General features: G+C 38.8%; 1 protein-coding gene and 1 long non-coding RNA gene across 3 annotated transcripts in view; one reads left to right on the forward strand and one right to left on the reverse strand.

Annotated features, from left to right (window-relative positions):
- The window catches only part of Wnt4 (Wnt oncogene analog 4), a 29598-nt gene extending 16674 nt beyond the window's left edge, over positions 1–12924 (reverse strand). The window contains exons 1-2 of one of the 2 annotated variants that reach the window (XM_064685945.1): positions 12842–12924; positions 10035–10705 (exon numbers count right to left, since the gene is read on the reverse strand). In XM_064685945.1, the coding sequence (XP_064542015.1) occupies positions 10035–10705; positions 12842–12853 (683 nt within the window). In that variant the 5' untranslated portion in view covers positions 12854–12924. The remainder of the gene's footprint in view (positions 1–10034; positions 10706–12841) is intronic. The other variant, XM_064685946.1, reaches the window with a different exon arrangement.
- On the forward strand, positions 3082–12342 carry LOC135431042 (uncharacterized). Its single transcript, XR_010436721.1, has 4 exons — positions 3082–3172; positions 3804–4143; positions 11420–11613; positions 11665–12342. It is a non-coding gene; the product is annotated as an uncharacterized LOC135431042 (long non-coding RNA).
- Positions 12925–15586: the final 2662 nt, after the last annotated feature.

A 15586-nucleotide genomic window follows, 5' to 3' on the forward strand; every position in this document is an offset into this window, starting at 1 on the left:
AGGGGAGGGGAGTGGAGTGGGGGGAAAAGTGAGTGGCATTTTCATGCTTGTGTTGCAGCCTCAAGGTCCATTTCCATCACTTGTCTCGCGCTTTTCGGTCTGGTTCTGGTGCTGGTTCTGGTTCTTGATCATGTGGCGCCTATCATAGCAAAAGTTTTCTTGCTCTTGAATTTCGCTCGAGAAAGCCGCCGAGCCAATCAGGCATAGGGAGTAAGAGCGGGGGAAAAAAAAAAAGAAGATTGTCTTGTGAAGTGCATATTCGTGCTGCAGTTGGTCCACAATATGGCACTTGTGCTGGGCGAGAGTGTTCAAGTGGGTGTGGGATCGTGAATCTATGTATGGATATGCAACTAAGTATATATAAATATTTGTTGATACATTAGATCATAAATGGATAGTGGAAAAAATACTAATAAAATCCATAGAAATAATATCAATAGAATATTAAATTATATGCTAAAGAAACAAGGAAGAGAGGGGAGTCAGGGAGAGAAGACTTTCATATACAAACTTAATTTCATGCTGATTTTATATATTATATAAGCTAGGAGCTAGGTATCAGATATAGCTTAAAGGAGCATTGAATTTTCCAGAAACAAATACAATACTTGATCGATTGGTTGTAAAGGCTTCTTTGGTAAGAAGAAGAATTTGTCTATATATCGGGAGCGACATAAATTATCCTTAAAAAAGTGCACTTCAATTTCATTGATGCTTCTTAAGTTATAACCATGATAGAGAGAAAAGAAGGTGAGAAGAAAAACAACTAAACACTTATTGCTATAACTACAAGCAGCACACACATACATAAACATTTTTAATTTTCTCATTATTTGTGCCTATAATTCTCAAGTGGTTTAAGCACAAGCAGATGATCGCTGGAAGGCGTCTGCTTGGATGGGTAACTGGGTAACTCTCGAAACAGCTGTCCAATTTGCACAATAATAGTAGAATGTAGTTTATATATTCAGCTGATTTACCGACTTTTTATCTTCCCATTCAAACTAATAAGATATTAACTGCTTGTTGACTAAGCAGAATCCTTTCAAACTCACACAGAACTATTTCAGAGCTGTAATCAATGTGTGTTATCCATTTCATCTTTCTCCGACAAGAAACCAAATTGAATTAAAATCTCAAACATGTTGGACTTTATTTTTATGTTTTTCGATATTGTGTCGGCATCTGGTTTTCTCTTCTCTTAACTCTGTTCTCGCCTCCCTGTGTTTTCCTCTTCATTTCCATAATTGTTGTTTTGTTGTCTGATTGTGAGTTGGTTTGCTTTGTGTCGCCGCCGCCGCCGCCGCCAGTTGTTGTCATCATTTCCATTGTCGCCGGGGTCTGCCTTTTCAGGGTCAAATTGCCAATTTATATCGATCTGCAGACAAGTCTCGGCCACGCCCCAAAAGCACCACACACACCCTGCAGAGAAATGCACATTAACACCTACACGCAAGTGGGCGAGGGGTGCCACATACGAGAGAGAGAGAGGCGCGACGGTGCTAACACTTTAAGCAACAATTAGGCTTAAAGATCTGCCGAATGCGGCGGCGCGTCTTGACTCTTGTCGCCAATTTGCGCAAATTATGTGCGGGCCTCTTAAAGTACCGCTAAGTGAGTGCCGAGCCGTGACAACGAAACGACAAAACGACAAAACAACCAGACAACAGCCAGGTAAGAACCAGGTAACAGCCAGGCAACAAACATAAGAACGTGGCAGCCCAAACTCCAATTATGTCAACAGCAACCGCAACAGGCGCAACATCAAAGCTCAGCCAGGTGCTGGAGCCTGCCCCAAGTGCTGTTGCCGACAAAGCAACAGTTGCCAGTTGGAAGTTACCTGGCCAAGAACCAAGAGCCGTGGTTTGCGCTTTTCTTTCCACATATATATATATATATATATATTTTTTTTTTCTATTTTTTTCTTTTATAGGTTAAACCGTTTAACAGGATGTGACTGCAATTTAACTGTTAACTGCGTGTGGCAAATGCGGCAAATGCGGCGGCTCGCTGAAACTCCCCACCAAGACGCTGGCCCCGCCCCGGCCCGCCCGCCCACTGCACACTTGCCGCGCCCGCTTTGATCTCTTTGATGTGTGCGTGGAGAGCGCCTCAAGGTCCGCTAGAACTTCAAGGTCCCCAATGCTGCATGCCACATGTGTGCGTGTGCGTGTGTTTGTCTTTGATGCAACTTCCTCAATGCGCTGCCAAACAGACAAACAACTTTGGCCAGCTAAAAACATTGCACAAGATCAAAGGCAACTCCAAAGCCAAAGCCATCATCATCATCAGCAGCAGCAGCAGCAGAAATGAAAGCGGCAGCGGCAACAGTTGCTGCATCCACAAATACATCAGCTATGACTCCTACGCCGCCTCCTTGCCTGATTGGAGTTTGTTTTAATTTTGACACCTTGAAAGATCTTTCAACATGTTTCTATACACTTTCATAGGGTAACATGAATTAGCCACAAAATATGCCACGCACTGAAGAAACATATTCGTAACCATAAGGCGTATATATACTCTTGATCAATAACCGATTCGCTAAAGCCTTGCTGAAAATTAATCCCCTATATTTTTTGCAGGCATGCATATGTCCTTATCGGCCCAATCGGAATAGTATATCATTTATAATATATAATAAATAATATATAAATAATATATATTAAAATACACAAATTAAGTTTTTATGCTCCCATCATTTGGGCAAAAGCTTAATACAATATCGCAAAGATATATCATATAACTGAGAAGAACCATTTCCGCAAAATCGAACAAATGATTTTGGTGGTTCGGTTCACGGTTCCAACCTGAGCCTCGCTTCAGGGTTCGGTTCGCGAACTTGTGCTCGAACCTTGATTCGTCAAATTTCTTTGAGTTTTCCACAGAAGTATTTATTTAATTCTGAATTAAATTAATTTCTCATTCATAAAATCATAAAAAATTTATAATAATATAAATATTAACATACTTTTATAGATTAAAAATCATGACTTTTTCTATATTTATTGATTAGGTTATGAGAAATATTTTAAATAGTAAGTTAATCGTTTAAAATTACGTCTTAGGATTCGGTTGTTCTGCATCTTACTAATCCTGTTAAAACTTCGGCTCTTGGTATATAAATCTTCGAAATCCTGGATCAAAACGTTTTGGATCATAAAAAAATTATGTAAGAGCAAAACAATCGTTTGAACCAGAAAAGTTTTTAAAAATAATGGTTGTTCTTTGCTATCATATACATATAAAAATTATAACTAAGGACTTGAAACTATTTAGTTCTAAATGGATTTTGCAGCCTTAATAGAAACATTTAGATGCCAATTCATTTTAGATCCGAATAATATTATACCATGTATTGCCGTCTGTGCAAGGGTAATAGATCGTCGGCTTGCCGAAGACAACTCTGCTTTTTGTTTAATTTCCATTTTGTGCATGCAACGCGCGTGTCTCAATCTCAATCGCAGCCTCAGCCTCAGCCTCTGCCTCGTAACGCAATTCTTTTGATTTGCTTAAGTCATTTTTGGGTTTTTAGGCACATTAATTGCATGAAAATGCATTTTATGTCATGGGAACAATCAAAATTTTCCATTTCTTTTGTTACCGACTGCAGACTGCAACCCTCGCTGTGCCTGTGACTCAGTCGCAGTCGCAGTCTCAATCTCAGTCTGGGCTTCAGTTTGAGTTTCGGTTTTATTAGATTCATCATATAGTTAATTTACGAGACGATTTTCTCTTCGGGTTTCCAGCTGCTATTTTCTATTCACCGATTTTATTTTTATTTATTTTTTTTTATGGCACAGCTTTGGCCAAGTCACAACAAAGGACGCTGCTGAAGGGAATTGAAACCAAACTGGATAAAGCAGAAAACCCCCGAGTTTATCATTAAGACAAAAACCACGAGCAAACGGAAACGTCAACGAGAGCAGCTGCTGAGGGGGAGAGGGAGCGGGAGACTGCGGGCAGTTAGAAATAAAGGCAACGGCATCATAAAACGCAGCCATCAAAACGACAAAATTAAAAAGTTCAAATGCCAAATAGAAAATGGCAGGCAAATTGTTGGCGGAAAAACGGCTAGAAAAGCAAATCATGTATGACCAAAGCGCCAGCACCGAAACTTGAATGAACTTCATGCGAGCGGGGGTAAGTGAAAAACCCAAATCAGTTTTGTAAAATTTTGAGAAATAAGAATTTAGTGGGATATGCAAGATATTTTAATAATTAAGGAGAAGTTTAATGAGAAACCGCATAGATCTGCAATTTTCTTACGAAAGTTCACAATTTAATTTTTATGAATTGTATTTTTATTATATATAAACAAGTATGTATTCCTTTTGATTCTCTATAGACATGTATATGAGTTCTACAGTCTGGTATTTTTCATTCATATTTCCGTCTGTCTAGCGTAATATACTGTGTTTTAAGACCTGCAAAGGTTTTAAGGTTTGGTGTACTCAAAATGTACAAAAATTTCTTCACTAATTTTGTGTTAAAAATTTCGAAAAATGGGTGGAAAACTTGTGATTATATCCCATTCGCTTTGAAATCGTACACAACTAATATTGAAAAAATTCGGCCAAATGGGGGGAAGATGAGCTGATATATACATATATAAAATTTAGGGTTTATAAATAGCTATTGAACAAATTTATTGGGTATAAATTAAATACATTTTATATTTCTTTATGAAAAAATAGGTTATTCTTTTAGCAAGAAATTATATTGAATTTCTTCGCAATACTTGAACTTGGCTTACAAAATCTCTTGACTTAAATCTAATCTAAATGCTTATATTGAAAAGTTATTTGTCGAATTTATAAACCCAGTTTCCCACAGTTTCTGAGCCCGGCCTTGTTGTGTGCGTCACCAACCACTTGACATTGTCGCCATGCCCCTTATTACGACCAAAATTAAATAAAAGACCACAATAGTAGAGGGAAAAGGAAAAACTTTATGCCTGCAATTTCATTCTGCAATGGTATTATGCCAGCGAAAGCGGAGCGAGGCCTGTCCAGAAATGGAGTAGCTATTCCTCCCCAGAGTCGCCTTCATTGTCGTCGCTGGCTTATTGAGACAAATAAATTTTTTTTTGTTTTTTTTTGTGGCTCGGTGGTGCCACATGGCGATGACTGCAGCAGCCGCCAAAGATTTCCCGCATTTCTTTTGCAGGGATATTTTTAATTTGGTGGCAACCAAAAAAAAGAAAGATATATATATATATGAAAAACAATACCAAAACTTTGCACATAATCGTTATCGTCAATTTGGAGGGCCCAAGTCGGGCACTCGAATCATCTGGCATGTAGCAGGGCAAACGCAGACTCGTAATTTGCGGCCTGTGTGCAACACAAAAGCCGTTCGTTGGCTTTTCTTTGGCGTGGAAATTAACATTTTTATGTTTCCGCACCAGGACGCCAGACACTATAGAGATACGGAGGAGGACTATATAAGTGCCCAGATACGGATACAAGAAGCAGGGTTCAACTTTTCTGAAACTCAAAGAACTCACATAGTTAACATTAAGTTGTTCTTTTGTACTCGCACTGCCAGCCCGGGCAACAGTATAAAGTAAGTAAGTTTTAATTACTGTTTGACAAATATTTAACATGCGAATGGGAAGGGAGTAGACACAGGGAAGGAGGAAGGAACAGGCTTACGCACAATTAAGCAGATTTTAGCCGCTTGTAAGGCAAATGAAATCACAGCAGGCCAAAAGGATTGACTCAAAGCGAGTTCCTCTAGGGGGGGTTGGCTCTCTTTCCTTTCTCTGGGGTGGCGTCGGCTTTGTTAAGCCCTGTAACAACATCGTTTTGCGCCGTATAATGTCATAAATGTCTGTTAACAAAACAACAGACGTCATAGAGCGACGGGCGCGGGGGGAAATGAGACGGGAACGGTTAGGGGAACGGGAACGAGACTGTCAAACATTATTACATTATTTGCCTTTTGCTTTGCCTTTCAAATGGCTGAAATTGAAACCAACCCTGCCCAACTTTGACCCCCTCCACTCCCTGCTGCCTAGTCCAATTTTCGGTTGCTTTTTTTTGGTTTTTGGTTTTATTTGACTTGGCTGCTGAGTCGCTGGTAGCTGCTGCTTCTTCTTGTTCTTCTTGAATTACCAGGCGCAACCCTGCGCCGAAGATTAATTGCGACTGTCGGGGGAAAAAGCGTTCTGGTTACGGAACAAATACGTGGCTTTGCCTATCGAGTGCCCAGAATGGCAATTATTAAATTTTCATTACATCCCCTAATCAGCTTTTCTGCATATTGATTCGTGTCAACAGGCTCTGCTCGCGGCTGCCACACACTGCGTGCCACATTTCTTCCAACTCGACTCTTTGCATATTCGGCAGGCTACTGAGATCGGATGAGGTTGCAACAGCAAGCGAATTGTTTAAGCAGGTGTTGAAGTACCCAATATCCAACTGGGCGGGACAAACGGAAGAGAGTGAGTGAGGGGGGGGGGGGGGTGGTATTGAACACCAAGTGGCCAAAAAGTGGATGCAAATATGAAGAAGTTAATGCCCGATTGCCGTTTAGGAAAATGGGCTTGAAAGAGGTAAAAACGCAATTTTAAATTCAAAATAAATAAATAATTAATTGTTTATTAATAATGCAACATATTTTTTTCTTGGATAAAACAAAAAAAAAAAATGTTCTAGATATATTTTTCATTTTATAAATGGATGTAATATGTATTTAAGATCTTTAGAAAATAATAAAAATGTGTTACTTAAACGTATTTTTCGCACGCTTCTAAAAGATAATCGCATAAGTATTTATAAATAAGAAAAAAGGATTCACTTTTCTGACTTAACATATCTACGTAATTTATCAAATTTTACTAATTTTGAGTTTCGCAACATTAACAAAAGTATGAACAACATAATCTAGCTCGAGCTTTAAGCCCATCAGCATCCCCTTGTCATAACTTTTTTGAATTTTTTATAAAGCAACGATTTAAAGTATGTGGAATACTAAGCTATACCTTGTCACTATTAAGACAAACCCTTGTAAGTTGGCCAATTTATTTATTAAATTAGGAGAGAATGTTGAAAAATATCGAAATGAATTCTTATATTGGGGAAAAATGCCTTCAAAACATTTTCCAAGAGTTACGTGTCGAAAAGTTTTTTTTTTGTAATGCCAAGATTTCTTAGCACTCACGAAAAATAAAAAGTTTCCGTTAACAAAATTATATTTAATTTAGATTTGATTTTAATTTGAATGTAGAATTGATTTTGCTAGATGAAATGAAATTTGTAAAGAAACTCCAATCTATTTTTATAAAATTATTTTGGTCATATTTTTCGTATTAAAATAATTATTTTTTTAGAACAATAAAAAGGGTTTTGAAAACAAATTAAGATGGATGAATAAAAGTTGAATCCTGCTAGGAGTGAAAATTTTTTACCCATTTGTTGTAAATTTGTGACTACTTCATCCAGCGATTTCTAATGCAGTCGATGCCTATCTTAGCCAAGTCAATGATATCTTTAAAGAAGTTGATGGCAAATTTAAAATCAATAAAATTGCTTGTTGCAACGCACCTGACGCTGAGTGCAGGAGAGTCGGAGCAGCAGAGAGTGGCTCATCAGCCAAATGGCAAATGGGCAAATGGCTCCGGCAAATAAGCCGATTAATTGTAATCAAGCGGCTCGAACCGTGGCTCGAACCGTGCACCGTGGACAAAGGCTGGCTAATGGGCAATAGCTTGGGCTTGTTGCTGTCTATCGATTTGTCTGGCCCGACGGTTGGGTCAACGCTTGAGCACAACTGAAACACTTTCTACCCCAATGCGACGAGCATAAAGAAATCAAATTAGCAAGGCATCAGGCGCCCATTTGGCTATTGTGTAATAAAAAAAAAATTGCTACCACTTTCACAGGAAGGGCCAGGACGCATCCAGCTCGAGTTGGAGCTAAAGCGGGAGTTGCAATTGTTGTTGGGTGGTTTGGTAATGACAAATAATAACCCTGCCACAGCAGGCCGCCCTTCTGTGCCGCCCCTCTGTGGTTGCTGCCCGTTGTCAGTGGGCAAATAATTGTGAAGTGTAAGTAAAATTTACGCTGCAGCCCGTTGCTGCTAATAATCATAAAAAACGGCGGCTCGCACATTTTGACAACCGGCTGCCGTCCGCAACGCAACGCGCAATCCTTGCAATAAAGATGAAAATGTTTTTGGCTGACAGGCGCAAAAAAGCAAAGCAAGTATAAATAATTTTAGTTTATTGTTTAAACGCGCCTCGGGGCGTGCCACACAGCTAGCGGACCGAACGAACATTGTGCCCCAAAGAGTGGCTGCCTACTAACCGCCTCTTCGACTTCTGCCTCGCGGGTTTTATGTTGCATTTGTCAGCATTCGGGTGGTCCTCGGACTGTTTGTTGCACATTTTCTTTCCATAGCTAAGTATTTATTTGAGTTGGCCTCAGCTAAACTTGGAAATCAAGTGTAAACAAATAAGTGCGACCATTTTTCGGGCAGTTAAACTGAAAAATTGTTTGGCAAACATCAAAGAACGAATTCGTTAGAAACAGAAAAAAAATCGAAACGTTAATTGGGGAAGTTTTGATGAAGTCATATTGAAAGCCAAAGTTTTCATTTATCTTTCGTGGAAATCTGATGTTTATCAAAATATACAATTGCTTCTATGACAGCAAGTCCATAAATTACAAAAAATCAATTTAAAAAAAAAATTAAGAAAAAATGATTTTTAAATAACAACACATTTTTGATAGCTGCTGAAGATAAAATTCTTTTGCAAACATTATTCAAATGCGCGATACATTTCTATAATTAGCTACGCTGCGTTGTTTTTAGCACTCAATTCAGTCCAATTTCTGCCGAGTGTTCTGGGGGAAAGAGAGGAAGGGAAAGGAAGGGTGCAACAGAGCCCTAATAAAGTATTCCCATGTTGCTGGGATTTTCTATATAATTTGATTGAATTGCATTTAAAAATCGAATTGAATACAATTAAACAAATTTGCAGTGGAGTTTGTAATTATAAAAAAAAAACAAAAAGCTCCCTACTACACGTATGTATAAAATTTACATGATATAGTTAACATTAATGCAAACAACATAAAAAATGATGAATTCCCTAAACTCGAAGATGTTTTCCTTAATAAGCATTAAATTCGTAAAAGAATGATTAAACTCTGTGTAAGTGTGAACAAATAATTCCACAAAGTTTAAGAGCATATAACAGAGTATATATCAGCATAAAAAAGAGAATATGAAATCATTTAAAAGAGAACCCATGAAAGGACAACACACTTATTATTCGCTAGATTAAAATTATTTATAAATTTAAATCAAAAATTTGTAATACTCAATTTTATAATTCAACGACTTGGAAAATCTATCAACAAAATCCTCCCATGTTTAGATTTCAGTTTATTAACTTGTCTATTTTTATTGTTAATATTATATTTCCACCTCAATTTTGATTTTAATAAAACAGGTTTTATTTCTAATCAAAAAAGGATGAAAGTTATATTTAACTATGCAGAAAACAAACCTTGTGCAGAAAACTTCAATAGGCCGTTTTATAGACTATAATTTCAAGAGCTCTCACATAAAGTCCTTAACTTTATGCTTGAAACACATACTAAATTTTGAATTTTATGGCTGGCAAAGGTCGATCTGGCGATCTGCAGTTCAGTCAAGGGTTAGGCAAGAGCTCAAGACATATTTTGAATGCCAGCGAACATATGTATATGCCATACAATTCGTTGCAATTGCCGAAGGGTAAAGAGTAAAAGTTGATTTGTGGATGGCTCAATCTGTAGATTGTGTGCCCAGAGGCAGTCGAGGAGGCGATTGCACACACACACACACACACACACAACATGTCAATGGCAATTGGCCCCAGGCCAGAGTATGCCATAAAAACGCATGGGATGCCCTCGGCTGGTCGGGGGCTACGTTAATAGGACAAAAGAATTTGACGAGCTGCCTCAATTGATGATAAGATTTTGCTTGGGCGCGTTTCCAATTAAGCGTGTGCTGCAATAACTGTTAAATGTACTCACTATGGACTCTGCATATCCATGCCGCCTCCCCCGCCAAGAGCAGTGCCTGTTGTCACAACGCTTCCTGTGGCGCCAGGGTTCAGCATGGTTCCTCCATAGCCGCCTTGCATGCCCTTGCCGCTCAATATCACGCCCAGATTGGCCAGTGTCGAGATCACATGTCCATGTGCGTGTCCTGATCCAGCGCCATGTCCGGCAGCGCCATGCATACCCGTGCTATGAGCCGAGCCATGGTTCATCACATGCCCATGTCCAATGCCACCGGCTGCCGGCGCGCTTGCCGTGCTGCTGCCCAGCCCGCCGGCGGGCAGACCGGCGCCCAGCTGATTGATCGCCGCACCGCCAGCGCCAACGGGCAGCTGCATACCGCCGCCAACAGCTGCCCCACCCAATTGGCCGGGGCCAGCGAACAGCGTATTGAACATGGAGCTGTTCAGGCTGGGATTGCCCAGGTGCTGCTGGTTGTTGATGTTGCTGCTGTGCAACTGTTGCTGTTGCTGCTGTTGTTGCTGTTGTTGCTGCTGCTGCTGTTGTTGTTGCTGTTGCACGTTGCTCTCGATGCTCGGCACCAACAGCTGCTGATCCTGGCAGCGTCCCAGCCGGCTGAGTAAGTGCAGTAGCAGCATCAGGCTTAGAAATGTTGAATGCATCTTGCAGTTGTTCTTCTTGTTCTTGTTATCAGTTATCAGTTATATGTTGTTATCAGTTTTAAGATTGGCTAAATGCTACGCTTGCTGTTGTTGTTGGATATCGTTTGGTTCCGGTCTAAAGTCTACTTTTTGGCGTGTTTTTGAATGCGTTAATGTTGTCGTAAGTACTTTGTAGTTAATAAATTACTAAGTGCTAAGTTCTAATAAAATATTGTATTTATTTTTAAATATATTCTCATAAATTTATTTGTATGCAAAAAATGTTTTGAATTATTTGCTGGGACTGCGTGATGTATCAAAAAATTAATTATACTTTTAATTGCTATTTGGATTATGTATATACTATATATATATTTTTTTAAGGGTTCCTATATTGAGATTATGCAACTTTGATAGTCGTGATATATGTTTGTGTATATTTTTTTTATAATTAGCTTGTTTCCAACAACTTTGTTTTCGTGTAATTTTTGTTGTTTTTTCAATTTTCCTGAACTTTTGTTTTTTGGACTACTTAATACTTTTCGTTTGATTTGCGCGCTTTATTTTTCTTGGCCGCTACATTTTGTTTTTTACAAACATTTTTTTGTTCCAGTTCACTTTTTGCATGATTCAATCAACTTAATTTGTTGTGTGTCGATTTTCACGTGAGCACTTCAAACGGTTTTTCGTTTTTTTGGTTTTTCGTGTATCTTTTGTTTTCACATTATCAAAAATGTTGATTTATTTGTTTTACAGCAGCAGCCGCCGCCTCCTGGCCGATCCAGTTGGCTTCCTGGAAACGTTTAGAGCTGCTCGAGGGCGCAACATCAAAAGGCCAGCGATTCCAGACAGATCCCCCGATCGGGCGCAACGAAACCCGTTTGAACAGACGACGCGCCGCGTCTGCCTCGATGCTTCACGCCGATCCATCCATCTAAACAGGCTTAAAGGTAGCTGGTTGTTGTTGTTTTGGTTTTTTGTATTTTTATTTTATTTTTTAGCAGATTAAAAGGCGCCGACTGCGTCTTTTTTGGTTTAATGCGCGATTGGGGGCCGGCCGGCCGGCCACGTCTCAAATGCGCCTTTGGCCCGAGATCGAACGCGCGCGCGTTCCGGAATTGATCACACGGAAGTTCGCGGAGCTTCCCGGTGTCAGCGGATGTGGATAAATTCGCGCGAGCTTTGCTTCTGGCCAGGGACTGCGACTCGACTCACTTGAGATGCGAATGGATTCTCTTTAATCGAATGTTTGGTTTGGTTCTGTGTGCGGCACACACGTGCGTTCCACAGCTCGTTCGGAACTCGACTGAAGACGACGACAGCGACGGCGACTGCGGCTGGCGGCTGGCGACTGGCTTCGTGCGCTCTCGTCTCGTGTATCTTTTGGATTCACAAGCGTCGTCGTTGCCCGCCTCTGATAGGCACAAAAACTGCGCTCGTTGATGTTGTTGTTGTTGTTGTTCTTGTTGTTCTTGTTGTTGTTGTTGTTGTTGGAGTTGCGCATGCTGAAGAAATTCACTGCTGCGCAGCTAGAGCCGAGCCAGTGGTAGCTGTCTGAGTTTGGAGCGCAAAAGATACAAATGTATCTGCAGGCTGTGCTTGTTCATTAATAATCACGACAACTTGTCAATGCTGCCGCGTTTTGACATGCATCTCCAACTAACTAACTAACTAACTAATCGTTGTTTATCAGCGCACTTTATGTTAAAGTGACGCTGTTAAGCGTGTGCGCCTAACATAACATGCAAAATGTTAGTGGAAAGGTGTGCTCTCAACTGATTGCAATTTGTTGATATTTCGGTCTGGGTGGTCTGCAATTCCAAAGAAATCGGGCGCAGCAATAGAGTTCCAAGAGAAATCTAAAACCATTCGGAATTGCCAACTATTTGTTGAGCAAACAATTTTTCAAATTTTTTACTCAATGAATATTTTAAAGCGACATTTGGTATGTGTTTTATCAGACTTTAGCTTTTGATAATCATGGAATTTGTAGACTAGCTTGATCAAATCATTTCGTAACATATTTTAAGTCAATTTTGATTAAACTTCGTATCTTTTAGCGCGCCAAAAGCTTTAATGTGCTTTCAAAAGCATTCTAGGCAGATTTATGGCAGATGGTAATATCATTAGGTCCTTAAAATGTTATGGGATCAATCAAATTGTAAAGATTACACTTACCATTTTTACCATTCACTGAGAAAAGTTTCGAATATGATTTGTAGCTTTAATGTACGCTCAAAGCAATTTTATGAAATGGCGAGCTAAAGCTTATGACAGTAAAATCAACAAAACTATTTGATTTTTGCTTTTTAGTAATACCTAAGAGAAAAACGTAGATGTGCAGAAAATTTAAAATAAGAGTATATTAAGTGACACGAATTATTAAATATTTATTTGTAACAAAGTACTTGTGAATTATAACCTTAGAGGCGGGCCACGAAGCTGGAGGACTGCTGTCTTAGAAGGTAAATGATAACAAAAACCTTACCACTTTTTTTAGACGTGTTATAATAATAATTAAATAAAAAATTCTTCTTAGGAAATAGGTATCTGCAATGTTTAAAAATGAAAGAGATTAAATATAATTCAACCTATGATATCTGTTAAAATAAATATATATAAACATATATATTAAAAAAATAAAATAAATCATATGCGTTACATAAAGCGACGACTAAACTTACAGGATAATATTATTAGCTGAATTTTATAGAAAATATAACATCGAATAAATGAAAGCTCACTTAAAGCTTCGCAGGCAGGCCTTTTTTTTCTCAATATTTGAGCTTTTTTTATATATTTAGAACAGCAAAACCTACTCTTTTTCTTTTTGTTTGTTATTTGGAACTTAGAATTATGTAATATAAAATTATTTTAAGCTATGCTCGAGAATTTAATACGCTTTCAAAACAGGTTTATCAATTATCATCATTTTTTAAATTATCAACTATATATATTAATAAATAATATATATATGTGTATATATTTTTTTGTTACCAATTTATTAATTAAATAATATTTGCAGTTCGTTCAGTTACTTAGATATCTAAATTTTTTTGGTTTTAATTGCGCAGCTAATTGACAGAAAGTATTTGTAATCCGTGCCTGCTGCTGTGATTGTATCTCTGCTACTGCACATCCCTTGTGTGTGGCACTGCATTGCATCTGTTTATCTATAGATAAACGCATAGTTGTGTGTGTGTGTGAGTGTGTTTTTGTTTGCTTGGTTCATCCATCCATCCATCAGTCACTCAATCTGTTGGTTACACACATTTCTCCTTAGGCAAACCCATATCCCAGCGCTCGCTCAGCAACTACTTTTCCACTTGTTGTTGTCTAAAAAACTTGAGCTGTTTGCTGTTTACCTTCTTTCTCCTGTCCGTCTGCTGCGTCAACACATTCCCAAAAGGGCAAGGCACTCCACAGCACCACAGCACCGCAGCACCGCAGCAGCGCAGCAACACGCGACTCCGATACCAGCTAGCCGTGGTATCTTCATGACGTTTTATGGGCCTGCAAATGAGGCAAAAATTGCAGTTACAACTTTTGACCCAAAACCGTAGGCGACATGGAATGCCGCTGTTCCGCCCTCGTCCCGCTCTCGGCCATCCAATATTTGCCCAAGGTAATTACAAAAGCAACAAAAATAGAACTCACATATATAGATGTATATATGTATATATGTGGAGTTGGTGCGTTTGTCGTCGTTGTCGATCATTCGGCTTGTTTATTTGTCCAAACATTTGTCAATTTCATTGAGCTCTGACCAGGCACATTTCCTCATGGGGGCGATCATCATCGTGCGGCAGAGTCGGCAGAGTGAGGCGTCGGCGAGCGCTTTGATCGGCTTCAGTTTCGGTTCAATTAAGATTCATTTTAACGTTCATACCACATGCTACTCATATACATACAATACTTGCCATGATTGTGCGTTTATCTAATTTACTTTTACTTACAGCACCAACTACACGAACATGTCGACTGCTGGGCGCCCGCTTGCCAGCTGATAAAAAAGTATCTGAAGATGGGCCACGGGCCATGGGAATGCGACTAGCTAGCTACTAATGCCGCACGGCTCTGGCCCTGCTTTTATTGGCTTGACAATGAGCCCGTGTCCCCTATCTCTATCTCGCTCCAACTCTCTCTCTCTCTCTCTCGCTGGCGTGTAAAGGTAAATTGTGAATGTTCTTTGAGTAGTTTTTTGTTTGGGCGCACTTTCAATCAGCATGAGACGCCGTCTCCGAGCTGTGCCCAGCGGGCACACAATGAATGAGTCTCCCCTAATGATTCTCAATGAGCTGAAAGTCTGGCCTGCTAATAGACAAACGACGCATTCAGATGATCATAAGTGCAAAAAGTTCTATAGTTAATGGCAGTAAGTACCTTGAACATAAATTCTTTAAAGGTATCAAGACATGCGTTGCTTAGCTGTGATATATTTATTTATAGTTTATATTATTTATTTCTCATATGAATAAATATCAATTCAAATTTGATTAACTCTCTTCGTAAGCGAACAAAATATGTTCACTTTTAGATATTTATTGATTATGAGATTATACAACACGTTCAATCTGGAGCATCAGCCAATTTATCCAAAGTTAAAAGTACATATTTAACCTACTTATAAAAGCTTTAATTAGTTTCACATTAGTGTTTTTTTTTTCGAAAATAATACTTTTTAGACTACATTTTCGCAATTTAATACTTTTTTATTTTGTTTTATACAATTGTTATCCCTATTTCAAGTCGTAAAATGCGAAAATGCGATTTAAAATTAATATTTACCCTGTCAAAAAGTATGCTACAAGAAATTACAAATATAATTTAAAGTAATTTAGATTTTAGAACAATTGTTTTCGATATTTCTTATGTTTTGATAAATATTTGTGAAGCGAGGAAATTTTAGTTGTGCTTTCTTGT

The sequence above is a fragment of the Drosophila montana genome, unplaced genomic scaffold, assembly GCF_035044405.1.
Source record: "Drosophila montana isolate Dmon_TW-CO22-7 unplaced genomic scaffold, ASM3504440v1 contig_3123_1, whole genome shotgun sequence".
Lineage (NCBI taxonomy): Eukaryota > Metazoa > Arthropoda > Insecta > Diptera > Drosophilidae > Drosophila > Drosophila montana.